The 16,271-nt window shown below is 27.5% G+C and overlaps 1 protein-coding gene across 3 annotated transcripts in view; it reads left to right on the top strand.

Moving 5' to 3' along the window:
* Positions 1–16,271, top strand: part of LOC142328826 (tyrosine-protein phosphatase non-receptor type 1-like) — an 81,724-nt gene that overhangs the window by 35,414 nt on the left and 30,039 nt on the right. For 2 of the 3 annotated variants that reach the window (XR_012757365.1, XM_075372898.1), the window contains exon 8: positions 115–234. Coding sequence is in view for 2 of the 3 variants with exons in the window: in XM_075372898.1 (XP_075229013.1) it covers positions 115–234 (120 nt within the window). In the remaining variant the exon portion in view is untranslated. Of the gene's footprint in view, positions 1–114; positions 354–16,271 lie in introns of all 3 variants that reach the window. The other variant, XM_075372897.1, reaches the window with a different exon arrangement.

Raw genomic sequence — 16,271 nt, 5'->3', positions numbered from 1 at the left:
ATTAACAAAGTTAAATCATTAACTTTGCGTAATGATTTACTTTTGCTTAATTCTGTTCTGTGGTCATTAATCTGTTTTCAGATTATATTTTTATTCGTATTAAATTTTTTCCAGAAATGAAGATGGCTTACGCCAACGGCAAACTGTTGCTGAAAAGCAGAAGAAGACTGCTGAAAGAGTTGCTGAGATGAAAAGGAAGCAGAAGGCAGCAGAAAGTTGGGCACGATTGAAGAGGTCGTTATTCCATCCTTTAAGTCTAAGTATAGGAGTAGGTGCCCTTGTTGTGGGTGGTGTAGTTGCATTTTCATATTTTGTTGCTACTCGTGTATGAATGTACCACAAGTTATAATAATGTAATACTAATATTGTAATATTATTATTTTACATTTTGGTGTTGCCTCGATTATATTAAGGTTACATTCCAATCTGTTAATGCCTGTGATAAATAAAATATTCAGTGTTTCTGTTATTTTTTTCTTAATTTTCTGGCTTCTCTTTTTTATAAATTTCTTTACAAATTAAAATACATGCAACATTTTTTGTGAACAAAGAGAATAATAATAATAATTAAGATTGGTTTCTTAAGATAATCGAGGTATATTTATATATGTAATTTATTTACAGAAAACCAATAATATACATTTATAAGAAATATTTATAATTAATATATTATATAATATTCATGTATTTATTTGTGTTATTTCTAGTATAATTTTATATATAATTATTTGCAGTAATTTGTTTTATGTTAGGACTCCAAAAATATATTCGTTTTCTTTTTGTGAAGTTGTTTTATATTAATCAGTCATTAAAAATAATTACTCTATTAAAACTAATGTATTTATGTAAATACATATAGATTGGTTGTATCTATGTTATCATTTTTTGAACTATATCTTATTTTATTTGTAGTAAGATAAATTGTGCATATTTTTTAGCTCCATTTATTTATTATATGTTGGGAAAATATTCCTAATTATAAATTTTAATTTGTTACTTTCAGTTGATTGATTAGATTTGGTTTTGGTTTTTCTTTCATATAGGCAAGTAGAAATAAAATTATGATAGGAGATTTGTGTAGATAAATAACTAAAATACTTGATGAATATAAGTGAAACACGTTAACTGATTTTTTTCTAATTTATTAAATTGCATTAACATATTAGGTTTTTCAGAACAAGATTTCATTTTCAGTATGTTTTTTACATTTTGTGAATAACTTTTCACTAATTATCTAATTCAAAATTTACTGTGTTTTTCTGAATACGAGCTACAACTTGGATATTGTTCTTAAATTAAAAGAAATTTATTTGTAAAATCATTTTTCCAGAACATACCATTTTATTGGAAAGTACAGAATATTTGCTCTTTTTCATAAAGTAACTGAAAATGTTACAGATATTTTGCAAAATATTTCAATTGCAAAATAATTCCTCATAGTCTAATTGTAATGTTTAAAAGATGATGTTTGTTTTACATGAAATTTTGTTACAAATTTTTGATTGCAATTTCTTTTCTGTTATTTATTTAGTGTTATCGTTTAGCTAATTATTAGTAAATGGTTAAGTAAACCAAAGGAAAGTCAATTAAAAAACTAAAAAGCTACTTCTTATAAAAATTGTTAATTTATCAGTTAAAAAAAAAAAAAAAAACATGCTAGTTAAACCCTAGTATGCTATTGGAATAGCTGTTTATGAGTTCCTAATAATTTGTAGATAGAAGGGATCATAATCCAATAGTTTTAATATTATTGAAGTAATTGGTGGAACACAGCATATCGACACTAACAATATTCATATCCTTTTGTGGCTTTAGCCCCTGGATAAGGTTTGGGTAAGGATTCATAATGGAGCTGAACTTCATGTAACATAAAAATTCCAACATCATTATTAATTCATTAGATAGAAGTGTAACTTTATATTCAGAAAGATATAGTCTACAAGTTAAGTCTGTTTTTTCTTTCAAAATATTAACATTGAAAACATTGAATTAGTGAAAAGACCCAACAAATAATGCACTGATAAAAATTAACCTGTTGGCAATCTGTAAATGGCTGATTAATATTGTAATAATAAAAATTTGTGATTTAAGTGATCTTAAAAAAAAATTAAAATTAAATCATGGAAATTGATAACTATGTTTTGAGTGTATCATTTAAGCTGTCATATGTTCTCTACTAACATTGAAATATTTTACATTGTTTGCTTATACATTGAATGATATTTGTTATTTACTGAGAGCCTATAAAAATGAATTAGCCAAGATACAAACTTTATTTTAGTATTAGGATACATAACTACTTTAAAGGAGATAAGAATTGATTTTTAGTGTAATTTTCTGTAAGATCTTGAGTTGAAAAATTTATTTTTTGATAATTTATTGTTATTGGGATTCTATTGATAGACTACTTAAGGTTAGTTGTAATGTTTGTTTTTCTGTAAGGACTGATTGAGGTTGAAAAAAATTATTTGTTTGATATTTATTGTTACTGTGAATCTATTGATCCCAGTGGCTTCCCAACATTTTTTTCACTTATGCACTCCTTGGCAGCTAATTTTCACAAATTTGTACTCTTCATCTTGGCTGTGTGCATGTATGCATATGTTAAGTGTAGTTGCTATTATTTCATATTTATATTATTGGACAATTAATATCATTAGGAAACGATATAATTAGGTAAACAAACTGTGCATGTATATTACATTCAAGACAAAAAATAAAATATGGTTAACTAATGTAATTTATTTTTTATTAAAGTAAGTTTTGAATTTGAAGTAACTCCTGTAAAACAGAGAAAGATTATTCCATGCTATAGTCCTGAAACTTGTCTTATAGATAATATATATTTTTTTTATTAGTCTTAATTCATATGATACAATAACAAATATTAAGAAGTGCATTCAGATTTCTAGGATTTTCAACTTTAATGAAGATTTGAGAATAGAAAGTCCTCCATCTCGATTAATGATTCAGTGTATTCTATCATAGTAATCAGCAACAGAAATGTTAAGATGTAATCAATTAAAAGACAATTTGTCTGTCAGAGCGTGCAGTGGTAAGTTCAAGTCAAACATAACTAAGATTGATTATGGAGTATCACAGGGGTTGGGGTCACTTCTATTTATCATGTCTGTTCATGAGTTGCGTGAATTATTTGAATTTGAATAAGTATATTTAATTAGAAAGAAGTTACACACATTGGTTACATGTACTACAACCATATTGGTTAAATATACTAACCATATGTAATCCAGCTAAATTGGTTACACATGTATCAAGAGATACTGCAGTCAACTGTAAATTACAAGTAATAATTAAAACAGAGTATTAATCTTGCTGATAATGATATATATTTTTACTAATGGTTAGATTAAGTGTAGAATGTTTTTTATTGTTATTTTTCTGTTACTCTATTGAGTGAAATAAACTTATTATAATGATAATGAAGAAAACCCAACTTTACCGTTATCACAGAGTTAATGAATAGATTTTACAAGTTTTAACTTGCATCTTGTCTGATAATGATCTACATTATTATTTTTTAAATCATGTTTTGACGTACACTGAATATTCAATTGTATATCCCTAATCATACTACATATTGGGAACTGCTATTTTGATGAGAAAATTCATATAACCTGTTTTATCATCACGGGATTTATTCACCAATTAATATTTATTTGTGATAGAATACTTTTTATGCAAGTTTGATTAATTGAATCTTTAAATTTATGTTGCTAACAAAAAAATTTATGTGCCATTTAGGATTAATCAGTGGTCTTATTTGTTATTTCTATAATCAATAAAATTTGATTAACGATAACATAATTGATTAATTTAAATAAAGAGAATAAAAGTGCATTAATGTTAACGTAAATGCTAATGATTGTTGTATGGTTTTGTTTTAATAAAAGATTCCTATCTTGCTTATCCATTGTTATCTCTTCAAAAAAAAGAGTTACTTTTTTTAGTAGGCGATTAAAGTTGTTATAACAAGAAATAAGACTGTTTCAAAGTACAAATGATTAATTTTACTTTCTCACCTCTTTATCTAGTATGTTATAAAGTAATGAATGCAGTTAGTAATTATTTTTTTTTAAAAGCAATTTATTGTTTTTTTATTAAGGTTACCAAAAATTAGGAAATTTCAAATCAGGAGAAAAAATTTTCATCAAATCAGGTAACGTTTCTTAAGTAATCCTCTCCTCTTTCTCTTTCTGTATATATATATATATATATATATATATATATATATATACATATATATATATATCCCCCAGGAATTTTTTTTCTGTTGGTAGTAATGTACATTTCAGAATTTCCTTTTCTTTCTGTTAAAATCATAAGTTAAATGATAAATAGATAAAGTCAACTGTGAATTAAAATTTTTTATTAATAGTTAAAAACTTGCCAACGTTGGATTATTTTGTGATTATATGTTCTCTTTTCTCTATACTTAAAAAATGCTCAATATTGATTCAGAATAAATCTCCTTAACTTCTATTTTTCAAAGCAAACCTAAAGTTTATAGAATTAAACTTCTTTAGTTGTTAGGAGTGTTATGAGAACTAAATTGTTTACACAAATCTGAGATCAAAGTACAAAATCTTCTCTTTTCAAGTAAACCGTTATAAAATGTTAAGTCTTCTCAATACCTTTCATTCGGTAATTTCTATTTTAATTATTTAAAAGGCAATATACTTAATATTACTTGTAGAAATACTCTTGTTACACTGCTTACAATATCATCTATTCTATTTTAAATGCTTTTCTTAAACACTTTCTTTTATTTTTCTGCATCAATTCGTTATAATAAATTCTTTGTTCTCTTCCTGTTATATAAGTGATATGAAATTTGGCATATATGTTCATTTCTTATGAAATTGTCAGAAAGTCATTGACATAAAAAAATTTTAAAAGAAGCATTTTTAATATCTTTTGGTAATTAGCGTTTTAATCTTAAATAAATGTTCTTTAAAGAAGATTAAAAAAAAACATTTATGCTTTTGCAGTACTTTTAGTTCATTTTAAATAAAAGCATTTCTAATGAAATTTTTTTTATGTATTTGGTAGATTTAATAAGAAAGCTACCTATTGTAATGGGTACCATGATTTGACTTCTGGAAAATTTTGACATATCTTTGTGTTTCAGATCCCCCAGACCACAAAACCGCACTGTCAGTTTAAAAGTTTATGTAACATTTATATATTTCTATATATTTCACTTCCTTGTGGACACGATAACTGCCATAATTTTCCGCCAATCACTTTCAAATTTATATATACAATATAATGATCCAAAATCTCGGTTGAGTTTGTTAATGGGCAAAATCAGACCATGGGGATGGAAATGGGAGAGCTTTTTTGAAAAAACAAAATATCACTATAACTTTGCTATTAAGTAAAATATAGAATTCGTTTAAAGTTCCTATTATTCTTTGGATAAGGGCCTAAAACTTATCTAATTAAAGTTTTTTAATATCGCCAACCATTGGGCCAGGGGGTGGAAAAAATGCAGTTTCGAAGACAAAAAATCATACTTCCCTTAATAGGCACAGCATCAAATCAGTTTAAAGTAGTTGTTAGTCCTCTAAACATTAACTAAAATTTTTGTCTGAAACAATTTTTGATATGACCAACCCTTAGGGCAAGGGGTAACCAAATTGTTGCTGGAATTGTAAGAAGATGGGGGCTTGTCATGTGCTAAACATGTGAAACTTTTTTTCACATGCAACCATTGCCATATTGAGTAAATTTTATGTTTTTCTTAATTTTAAGATGGAAATCTTTCTTATCCCCTACGTAGCACTGGTGAAATTTACCTCCACCTTCTGGCATGCCGAAAGGGATTTTTTTTTCATAACATAAAAACTTAAATATTGCATTTTTAAAAAATTGTCCTACTGTGTACTATTAAATGCTGTTATGAAATTAAACTCTAGTTTATGTTTGATTTTTTTGTGAAAGTTTCAGTTTTTTAATGATTTCTTCTATGTAAAAAAATAACATGATTGGTTGATAAATTATAAATAAATTTTACACAAAATTAAGATATTTATTGCAATAATATTGTTAGTCTGGTATACAAAATTGATTAAGATAACTTATTCATCTGTATACTTTACTACTTTATACCTATTACATAATCCTGATACAAAATGCATAAGCATCGATACCAACAGTTCTAGTAAAACGCAAAAATTATTTCTCCTTTTTTTAAATCTAGTGGAAGCAGTTGGAACTGAAAACTTATTTTGTAATAAATCTATTTTTTCTTTTTTTATTAAACAAAGCATATGTGGGATTACCTAATTGTATTAACAGTTTATGATCTGATTGATGTGTATTCATTAATCCATTGTAGTAAATTACAAATTGCAATTGAAATCTTTGTGTCCTGATTTTAAATTTTATTTTGTTAGTTCTTTAACTGTGGGAGTTCGCATTAAAGTTGGTATGGTAAGTTAGGGTTGTAAGTCTGAATTAATTTTATAATTGACATTATAAAGAACTTTTTAAAAGAAGAGTATTTTTTTATTGTAACCCTTTGAAGATTAAGTAGAAACTAATAAAGAATTTTAAATACAACTATCTGCAAAAAAAATAAAACATTATAAATTGTAATAGTATGTTAACCTTAGATACTTGGAATAATGCAAAAGCTATGTTTTAGTTATCTCAACTTCTAGGAAAAATTTTGTTTGTTCAATTTTTATATTTAAAAAAAAGTGCAAAACATATTACATACGTACAATATTTTTAATGCAGCCCAAATTAATGATGACTACTAATTCATAATGGATTAAACAATTTCTAATAAATATCTATTATTTTATTTTTTTAAGATCATGATATTGTTCACTGTAATTAAACAGAAATTATAGAGTATTATTAGACAACTGTTTGAAAGTTTCAAACTTTTACACTAAATAAAGATTATAATTTAGCAATTGAGTAATAATTTATTTATAAAGATAAAAAAATTGCTGTATGTCTGCTGATTGTCTAATATATTCAAAATATAATAATTTTTTCTACATTAAAGTAAAAAATACATATGAGGTTTGATAAAAAAAAATACATGGAATTTTAGTTTTTCTCAAAAAATTTTTATTTATTCATCAATATTGATTTTGTAACCTTTAAAGTACTCCCCTTCAGATATAATACATTTGTGCTATTGCTTTTTCCAATTTTCAAAGCACCTCTGGAATACAATTTTCAGTATGGTGTTAACTCCTAGAGATTCTGTCTTTATTTCGCCAGTGTTGGCACAGTCATCTTTTCATTGTTCTTTTCAGCTTGGGAAATAGGAAGAAGTCACTAGGGGCCATATCTGGTGAATTCGGAGGCTGAGGCATTATAACGGTTTTGTTTTTGGCCAAAAATTCACGAACAACCAGTGAAGTATGAGCAGGTGCATTATTGTGGTGCAAATACCGTGAGTTGTTTTGCCACAAATCGGGACTTTTTCTTTGGATTGCTTCATGTAAATAGTGTAGAACTTCCAGGTAGTACTCCTTATTGATTGTTTGACCTGTTTGCAAGAACTCATGATACACTAGGCCACTGAAATCGAAGTACACAGTGATCAGAACTTTTACATTCGATCGAACTTTATAAGCTTTTTTTTTAAACATCCATTGGAATGATTGGGGCTTAATTTCGACTTCATACCCATACGCCCATGTTTCATCACCAGTTGTGACCTGCTTGAGTAGTCCTGTATCTTCATTTACTTCAATCAGCAATGTTCATTTGACTCTGCTTTTGGTTGAAATTCTACAATTTTGGAACAAATTTTGCTGTTTTCCAAAATTTTGTTGGGACGTCCAGGGCGTTCGCCATCTTTGACATCTTTATGGTCCTCTTGGAAACATTTGTACCACTTGTAAACGCTTGTTTTTTATTCACAGAAAAATTGCCAAAAGCAACATTCAACATTTCCAATTCATTGCTGCACTTTATTCCATTCGTAAAGCAAAGTTTAATGTAAATACTTTGTTCCATTTTTTCCACAAGTTAAAAATCGCCTATCATTAAAAACACATGTAATTTTTTCGACAGCAACAATAAAATAAGCATAGGGACAATTGTACCAACACAACAAAAAAAATTGTGATAATTGGACTTATACAGCCTGTAAAATTTTAAAATTCTGTGTGTTTTTATAAAATCTTAAACACAGAAAAATATTTTAAAGATTGATTGATTTAACTCTTTCTAAACACATGTGTATTCCGTGTGAAAACGAAAAACACAGTAAAATCGTAAATAGTTCTATAGTGGTAAGGGAATTACAGCACTGTCAAGGTATGAATGAAACTAATATATTTGTAGAAATCATCTATTTGTTTCTATACAGCTCAGGATAAACTTGATTTATGTCATTTTATGCTGGTAAGTCTACTATACTACCTCCTAAAAGTGTTAAAAGCTATATTTTGTCATTTTAATAATTTTTTCTTGCCTTTTATCTAGTAGTCTGCTTAAAAAAATAAATATTCCATTTTACTGACTGTTCTGGGTGAAGCAATTTAAAAAATTTATATCAAAAAATTAACTGAAAAGTAGAAATTATAAAACTATTAAAAAATTAAGTAGGAAAAAAGAATGTTTGTTGTAATAACCTGAATACACATTGTAAATTGTGTATTTATTGATTTATGTTGATCAAGAGAGAAAAAAAAACATCATTGATGAATATAGAAATAGTGATGAAAATTGAATTCTTTTCTAATGAGGTCAGATACTTTTTGGTAGATTGTGAATGATGTACTGAAAGTTAATCTGAACAAATGAGTGTGTGGAAAATGATAACATTTTAAATTGGTAGTGTAAAAAGATTATATTTTATTTATAAAAGGGCTAATACATTAGTGTAGATTATAAAATATTTAGGTACAATTTTTATGGGGATGAAAATAGCATTAATATATTTTATGAGATGGTGCTGTGTTACTATTTATTTTGTGTTAACATTATTTATTAACATATAACATGTTGGCTGCTGCAGTGTGTAAGGAAATCATTCCCCCCATGTCGCAGCAGTAAAATGTAATATATTACTTATTTAGTGTGTATGTTTCAAATTGAATATATGTTAAATAGCCTAAAAAAACGATGAATGTTTTAACTCGCACAATATTATTGTTAAACGTATAGTCTATCTATTGTTTTTTATTAACATATTTTATGTAAAAGGGAGACTCATGAATTTATCACAAATATTACATTTTGTTGAAACAAATTTTACTCTTTTCTGGGCCTCAGCACGTCCTTCGGTTTTTGATGTATTTTTTTTGTAACAGAATACACCCCTTTTCCTCATTCAGTAGTTGTGGTTATTTCTCTCTGATGTCTGTTCAAATATATGTTCAATACTGTCGTCTATTTCATTCTCACTTTGTTCCATTGTTGATGCTCCCTCCTTGTGAATGCACAGCATTTACATGACTAATTGCTCTCTGAAGTCGGTTACCTGAATTTCTTTATGAATAAAGTTATTGTAAATTAACCAAGAATTCACTACAGATGTGTTTATCAAAAGCTGAAATGCTCTCTTACAGAACCGCCTAATCGTTCTGCGTAGAAGTGTGAAATAGGTGTGTGAGATAGCAGAAATATCAATGCCCTGCTCACTTTTATTGTAGTCCACAATTACTGCCGGTTTGTTCACCAAACTACCTACTCCTGCTCTGATTTTTTTTCACAGTTGTCACTGTCTGTAATGTATGTTTATACTCAAGAAGTTAACATCGTGCTTATCTTTCCACTTACCGACTTCAATGCCTTTTTCATTTTGCTTACCAGTTAGTTATCTCTCCTTTTTTTAACTTTTGCTGAATAAGAGCCTTTGACAGATTTTTTTCTGTTATTTCTGATGACACCCAACAAATATGTATTTTTATCTAATAAAGAATTAGCCATTGGCACTGGGGTATAAAAATTGTCTGTTACTATAATTCTACCTTTGGATAGTATTTCTCAGATAGGTCAAGAACTACTTTTTCTGCCAGACCAGTCGCATTTTTAATAGATTCTCCTCAATATATAGATACTGCAAAGTGTACCCTAAAGGATTACATAGCTTGAACATTTTGATGCCATATCTATTAGCTTTATTAAGAATTTACTATCTGAAAACCAGTCTTCCTCTAAAGGGAATCATTGTTTCATCCATTGCAATTAATTCACCCAGTACATATTCAGCATTAAAATTTTCTTAGATAATGTTAATCAAATTCCTTATTTTATACATTTTGTCATTTTTATCTGCAGTGTTTTCATCTTCAAAATGTATAAATTTCAGTATCCACTGAAATCTGTTTCTACTCGTAATGTTTGATACCAGCGCATTTTTGTAAAAAACTCTTAAGTTTTTCGGTAATTTCAATTTTTGAATATTTTATGATCCCCATGTACAGTACTAAAGCAAAGAATTTTCACATTTCCCCTTCATTCGTGCCACACAATTTACTAATCCTGTAACTACGTTTGCCTTTTTGTTTTGCAATAAAATTCATAGCATTTTTATTAGTTTCCTGAACAATCAATTATACGATTTTAGCATCAAAATATCTTTCGTGTACATCAAGAATAGTTAAATATTCAGGGTTTTTGGGATAATTATCGTGATATGAATAACTTTCAATTCTAACAAATTGTATATGAAGGGGGCAGCTTTGCTTCATCAACTTCTACCCACATGTTATTAAATTTGTCTTGGTTTGTTTGGTTTGGAGCCATGTCATCTGGAGCTGGAGAAATTAGACTCCCACTTCCAATGTCTTCATCTGAACAAATTTATGACTTCAACCTGAAATTCAGAGTCAGACAAAGAAAATAACTACCTTACTCATCACTTTCTTGAAGTATAGATAAAAGTTCTTCATTGCTCAAAATGTTAAATTTTGAACATTGTATTCTCATTTTGTTACAATTAGGCTGAGGTTTCACGATGAAGTTTATGTGATACAACTTACTTATGAAAGTAAGTCGTAGAAAGTCAAACTTTTATGTAGGTACAGTACATAAAAGTAAATAGTGTTCTAACCTGAAAAATATTATTTCAAATCAGATGTATTTCTTCATATACATTAGAAAGACCTGTTCACACTACTCTTAATTAACTACAACACTTATCACTAATTAAAGTCACTTACTTGCTGGCAGAACAAAATGAAATATAAAAGAAACCGAAATAATGACTGGAAACACAATCTGTACAAGTTACAAAGTCAAACTATCAGCTTATGTCATAATCACATACAACTCAACAAATAGATGGGACTAGGATACAATCACTTATTATTCTTCACTGCATGCTGTAGATAAATTAAAAGGCATTCCCTGCATGCCACAACAGAGAGGCACTGGTGCTACATGTGGCCTGTTTGGAATGATTGAATAACGCCGGCACATCTCACAGCAGCCAACATGTTAATAAATTTTATATATATATACTTTTATTTTATAAAATAATTTGTATTTTAAATGATATTAAAATTTAAATACATTTTTTTAAATCTAAAATTTGAAAATCTTTTTATGTTAAGGGTATATAAAATCTTTCTTTGTACAGTTTTTGATGGATCTACGTACTATCTAAATTTATTGCTATAGTTTTGTATGAATTCATGAAAAATATGTATTTTTATTTCTTAGATAATAGTGATATTTTTGGGGTCCTGTATTGTAAGAAATACAATTATTAGTTACTAAAGAAAATAATGAGACAGTAAATTATTTAATAATTAATAATATATTTATTATGTACATTTAATAATGTTTTTTTTTTGTGATAAGGTGTGGTGGCGAAGGAATTTGTATATATATTTTTTCTTTTTGTAGAAACATTCCTTTGAAATTAATAATTGTGAATTGTGTCAATATTGTGTGGTTCAGTTTATAGGCACAATATTAGTTTGTATGCTCAATGTTTGTAAATCGTTAAATATTTTTGGTAAGTTACATTATTATTGATTATTTTTCTCTTATTATTTTTCTCTTAATTATGTGTACATTAAAAATAAGTATCAATATCTCTGTAAATGTGTAGTTTGCTGAAGCACTGTTTGGCAGACTTATAAGTGATAATCATTTCTGGCTATACCAGTTTACTTCAGGTAATGTGCATTATTCTACTTAATCTATTATCTCTGCCTAATTTTTATCATTTTAATTGCAGTATAATGTAACCACACTTTATATTGTAGGCACTTTATATTTTTAACTTCTTAGTTAAAAAAATTCTAGTTACAAATGTATATTAACTTAGATTCAGCTATTTATTGTGCTCTGTACATAAATTATCATACTGCAATTGACCCTATCAAAAAGTTATGCATATCACTGCAGTTTGACAGTTAGGATTAGGAATTTTTCACATTTCCTGAAGCGCACTAAAGAGAAGCCACGACCAAATTGATTAGTGTTTTTAATTTTGTCTGATAGTGTGTAAGTAATTTTAGAATGGTGGTGTTCCAGGCTTTTCTAATAGCATAAGTATGTATATGTACATACACACACACACACACACAAATTTATTTAATTGCATCCTGTACGTAATAATTTTTAATATTATTTTTATTACATTATTTTAATAATTGACAATTACATTATAGTTAATGACTTCTTAAAAATCCTTGAGTATGCAAGTGGTCATTTTAAAGCATTCCTGTGTTTCTCCCTTCAACATCCTCATTTCTTCTGTAATTGATCAGAATTAGTGTTGACTAATTCAACACTAATTTACACCATATAATTTACACTATATTTAAAAAAAAACTTTAATACTTCAGAATATTATTGTTGTTTCATTGTTAAAATCTGAGTTTCAATCATCCAATTTATTGTAATCTACCTTGTTTGTATCTATCAGAGCCATAACCCTTTTTTTTCATTGCCAGCCATCTATGGATCGCAAAAAGATAACTATTTTTCTTTTTCCCCTCTTTAATTTTTCTCCAGTTTCTCTCATATGTTCAGAGAAGGCCTTTTTCCTTTCTTCAGACCATTTATTCCCTTTAGATATTCTTTTGGGTTTTTCATCCTGGAAATCTTTAAATTATTTAATTTTCTTTCAGATATTTCTGTCAAATATTAAGTTTTGTTTAATTCCTGTTTCTTCTAAATCTTTTCTAATATCCGTTCCAACTTTTATCTTTGTCTGTTTTCCTTTTTTAGAAAATGTTATATATTTTTTTTAGTTAATCTTCATTCATTCTCTAAAGGTTGCTATAAAAAGTAACTTTTTTTTTTTTAATTTCATCTGTTATTTTGGACAAAAGTTGTTCAGTTCAGAGTATGATCTTATCCCATAATTCCCATATTCTTTAATATTGGGCCCTGTATTTTTTTTTTATTTAGAACTCTTGTTTTTCTAAATGTTCTGCCGTATCTTTGCGTTCCTTGAAAGTAATGTTTCTGAGCTCTAAAGAACTTACGGTTTTACATCTGCTTTAAGGTATTATAGCATCTGAAATAACACATTATTTATGATATCTGTTAACTTTTAACATTGAGAGTTCTATCAGTCCCTCTGCTGAGATCATTAACTTGTTATCCTTGGCTGTGCTTATTTAACTATGGCACATATTTGCCATAATACCACACTTTCTCCGGACATAACAGGATGTTTCTTGAGTATAACTCCACCATTAGTTACCCCATCACATCCTTTGATGTGGTGGCCTTGGTTCAGGATTGCTTATTCAATAAACCTTTATTCGCAGCTAATCCCCATGTCTGAGGGCCATTTGCTATCCTCTACCTGCAACCCACTTGGTAGCTGAGGCTTGCCCAAACAATATCAAATTTAAAAATAAAGAAAACTCGAAACTTTTCTTATAAATCTGTTTAAAAATAAAAAGATTTATGTAGTATATATGCAGTTATAACTTTCTCTTAAAGATAAAAATAATTAGATTTAAATCACAGTCATATACGGCATTTATTCATTTACTAAAGCAAACATATTCATGATATGATAACAGTATTACGCAAATGAAATAATAATTCTGCTGATAAATGCTCCAAGTTATTTTTTGCTACCTGTGCTTTATATTCCCACCCACCATTAAAAAAAGTGATATAGTCAATAAAAACTTATCACTTTTTCAGTGTAACAGAATTACAGTTATTATATTTTGATCATAGAAAAACGCATTTACAGTATTTTTAATAATAATTACCTGAATTGAATTATTCATCGTTTCTTGAATTTTTTTTATGTTTTTTAAAATTCTAATAAATGGATTACTATCATTTTACTGTTGCCTTTACATAAATTCAGCCAAATATGAATCCAGTAAATTTTGACTTGTTATTTTTGTTTTATTATTCCATTTAACCATTACCTGAGCCATTCAATTGTTTGTTTTGCAATGCATCGGCTTTGTAAAGTTAAGGTTGTTGAACGTAAGTTATTATTGACCATGTTCTTTTTTCCTCAGATTTTGATACAATTTTCAACAATCAAGATATAATAATAATTATACTGAGCATAATTTCTTCCAGTATCATTATTAAGGTTTCTACACTTCATTTGAAACTTGAACAATAAAACATTCATTTGTTTCTTAGCAAATCCCACTGAAAATTCATAGTTGGGACACTATTCTTTCAGTGTACATACAGGTTTTCATCAAAATTTCAGTGTATTTACCAACTCTGATGAGATTTTCATTTCATTCAGTACTCCAAACGTACATTCCTCTTGTGTAATATCATCCACACATGTACACTACTACTAATTCAGGTCTTTATCCCAAAAAGAAAGTTAATTCTGATATACATCAGAATAATTCTTGATCATCAGTAAATAAATTCCATGGCACTTTTCAAGTGTCATATTTCTCATATCATCATGACTTTACAAACATCTTCATTTTATAACTTTACTGCAATGTATTTCATGAATACATTCTGTATTTTTTTCAGTTGAAACAATCACATATTGTTGGAAAAATTTAACTATACTTTCTTCATTGTATATATTTCTGGAAATAATTTTCAAATTGTAAGAAATTTCAGCCCTTTAACAGAAAACAAAACTACTATTTATTCTTTTGCTTTACACTATTAATTTCTGTGTGGATTTTATATCTGTTGTAGAGTGTATCAATATCAGTGGGTAGGATTATAATGCACAGAAACCAATTTTTAAGTAAAAAAAAATAATTAATTTTTTTATTAAATAACCATCTACTCCTTTATTCTGATTAAAATGTTATATAAAGGCTATTGTTGAGCAGTGGGCTTGTAGCTTGTAAGCTTCTTAGTTGCTGGAGTAAATTTAATATTTTATTTTAATTATCCTTATTTACTTCCTTCACCAGTATTTGTTCATTATCATAGTGCAACGTCCTCTATTTCAACCTGGCTACTATTGACCATGTAGAAGCAAAGCAGAATTATTGTTATTTTGATTTAAAATTATAACAGAATTCTTCTGTTACTTTCCAGTCTTGTTTTGCTTTTATTAGAAGTGAAACTTTTTAAGCTCAACTTAATGTCCAGTTTATATTACCAATATTAGAATGAAGTCAGAATTAAACTACAAATTTTGTTGCAAAATTGTATTTGTTTTCAGATAATTAAGTTATACTGTATGTCAAACTTAAAAAAATATATTTTGCAACACCAGTTTTTTGTTTTTTATAATTCTTCTCTCAAGATTTGTAGAGATTCAGTTCTGGGACCTGTTTTACTTTATTTTTCTGGTTAAAAACTACATTTCCAAGAATTTCAGTTTGGTTTCATTTTACCCTTTAAACCAAAATCAGGGTAAAATTTTTTGCAAGCTATAACTTAAAAAAAAAAGTGTTTTCCAGACCTATTTATTTGAAATATTTTCTTTATTTTCACTTGTAAAACATGTTCTGAATTTTATTCCATTTCTTCCAGTGTATCTGTACAGTGTATATTGTCTCTGTACTAAAGTTTTTCTTAATCTTTAGACTAACCATATGTTGTCACCATTTACTGAAAGAGGATTAAGAAACTGGGAAACAATTGTTTAAATAATTTTTTTGCATATTAATGTACACTCCATTTAAAATAGTTATATTCAAACAGTAATGTTATCAAACGTATAATTGTAATGGTTGCAGTTTTTTTACCTGTTTGTTTGTTTTGTTAGTTTAATGAGTCTTTTTAATTTTTGTTCTCTTGACTCATGTTATTTTCAATCAACATCTACTGTTTAATGTTATATCTTGAAAGTGTATGGTCTAATGAATCCTAAATATAATTTTCATTGATTTAAA

Source organism: Lycorma delicatula, chromosome 8 (assembly GCF_047948215.1).
Source record: "Lycorma delicatula isolate Av1 chromosome 8, ASM4794821v1, whole genome shotgun sequence".
Lineage (NCBI taxonomy): Eukaryota > Metazoa > Arthropoda > Insecta > Hemiptera > Fulgoridae > Lycorma > Lycorma delicatula.
This window is presented reverse-complemented; position numbering and strand designations above follow the sequence as displayed.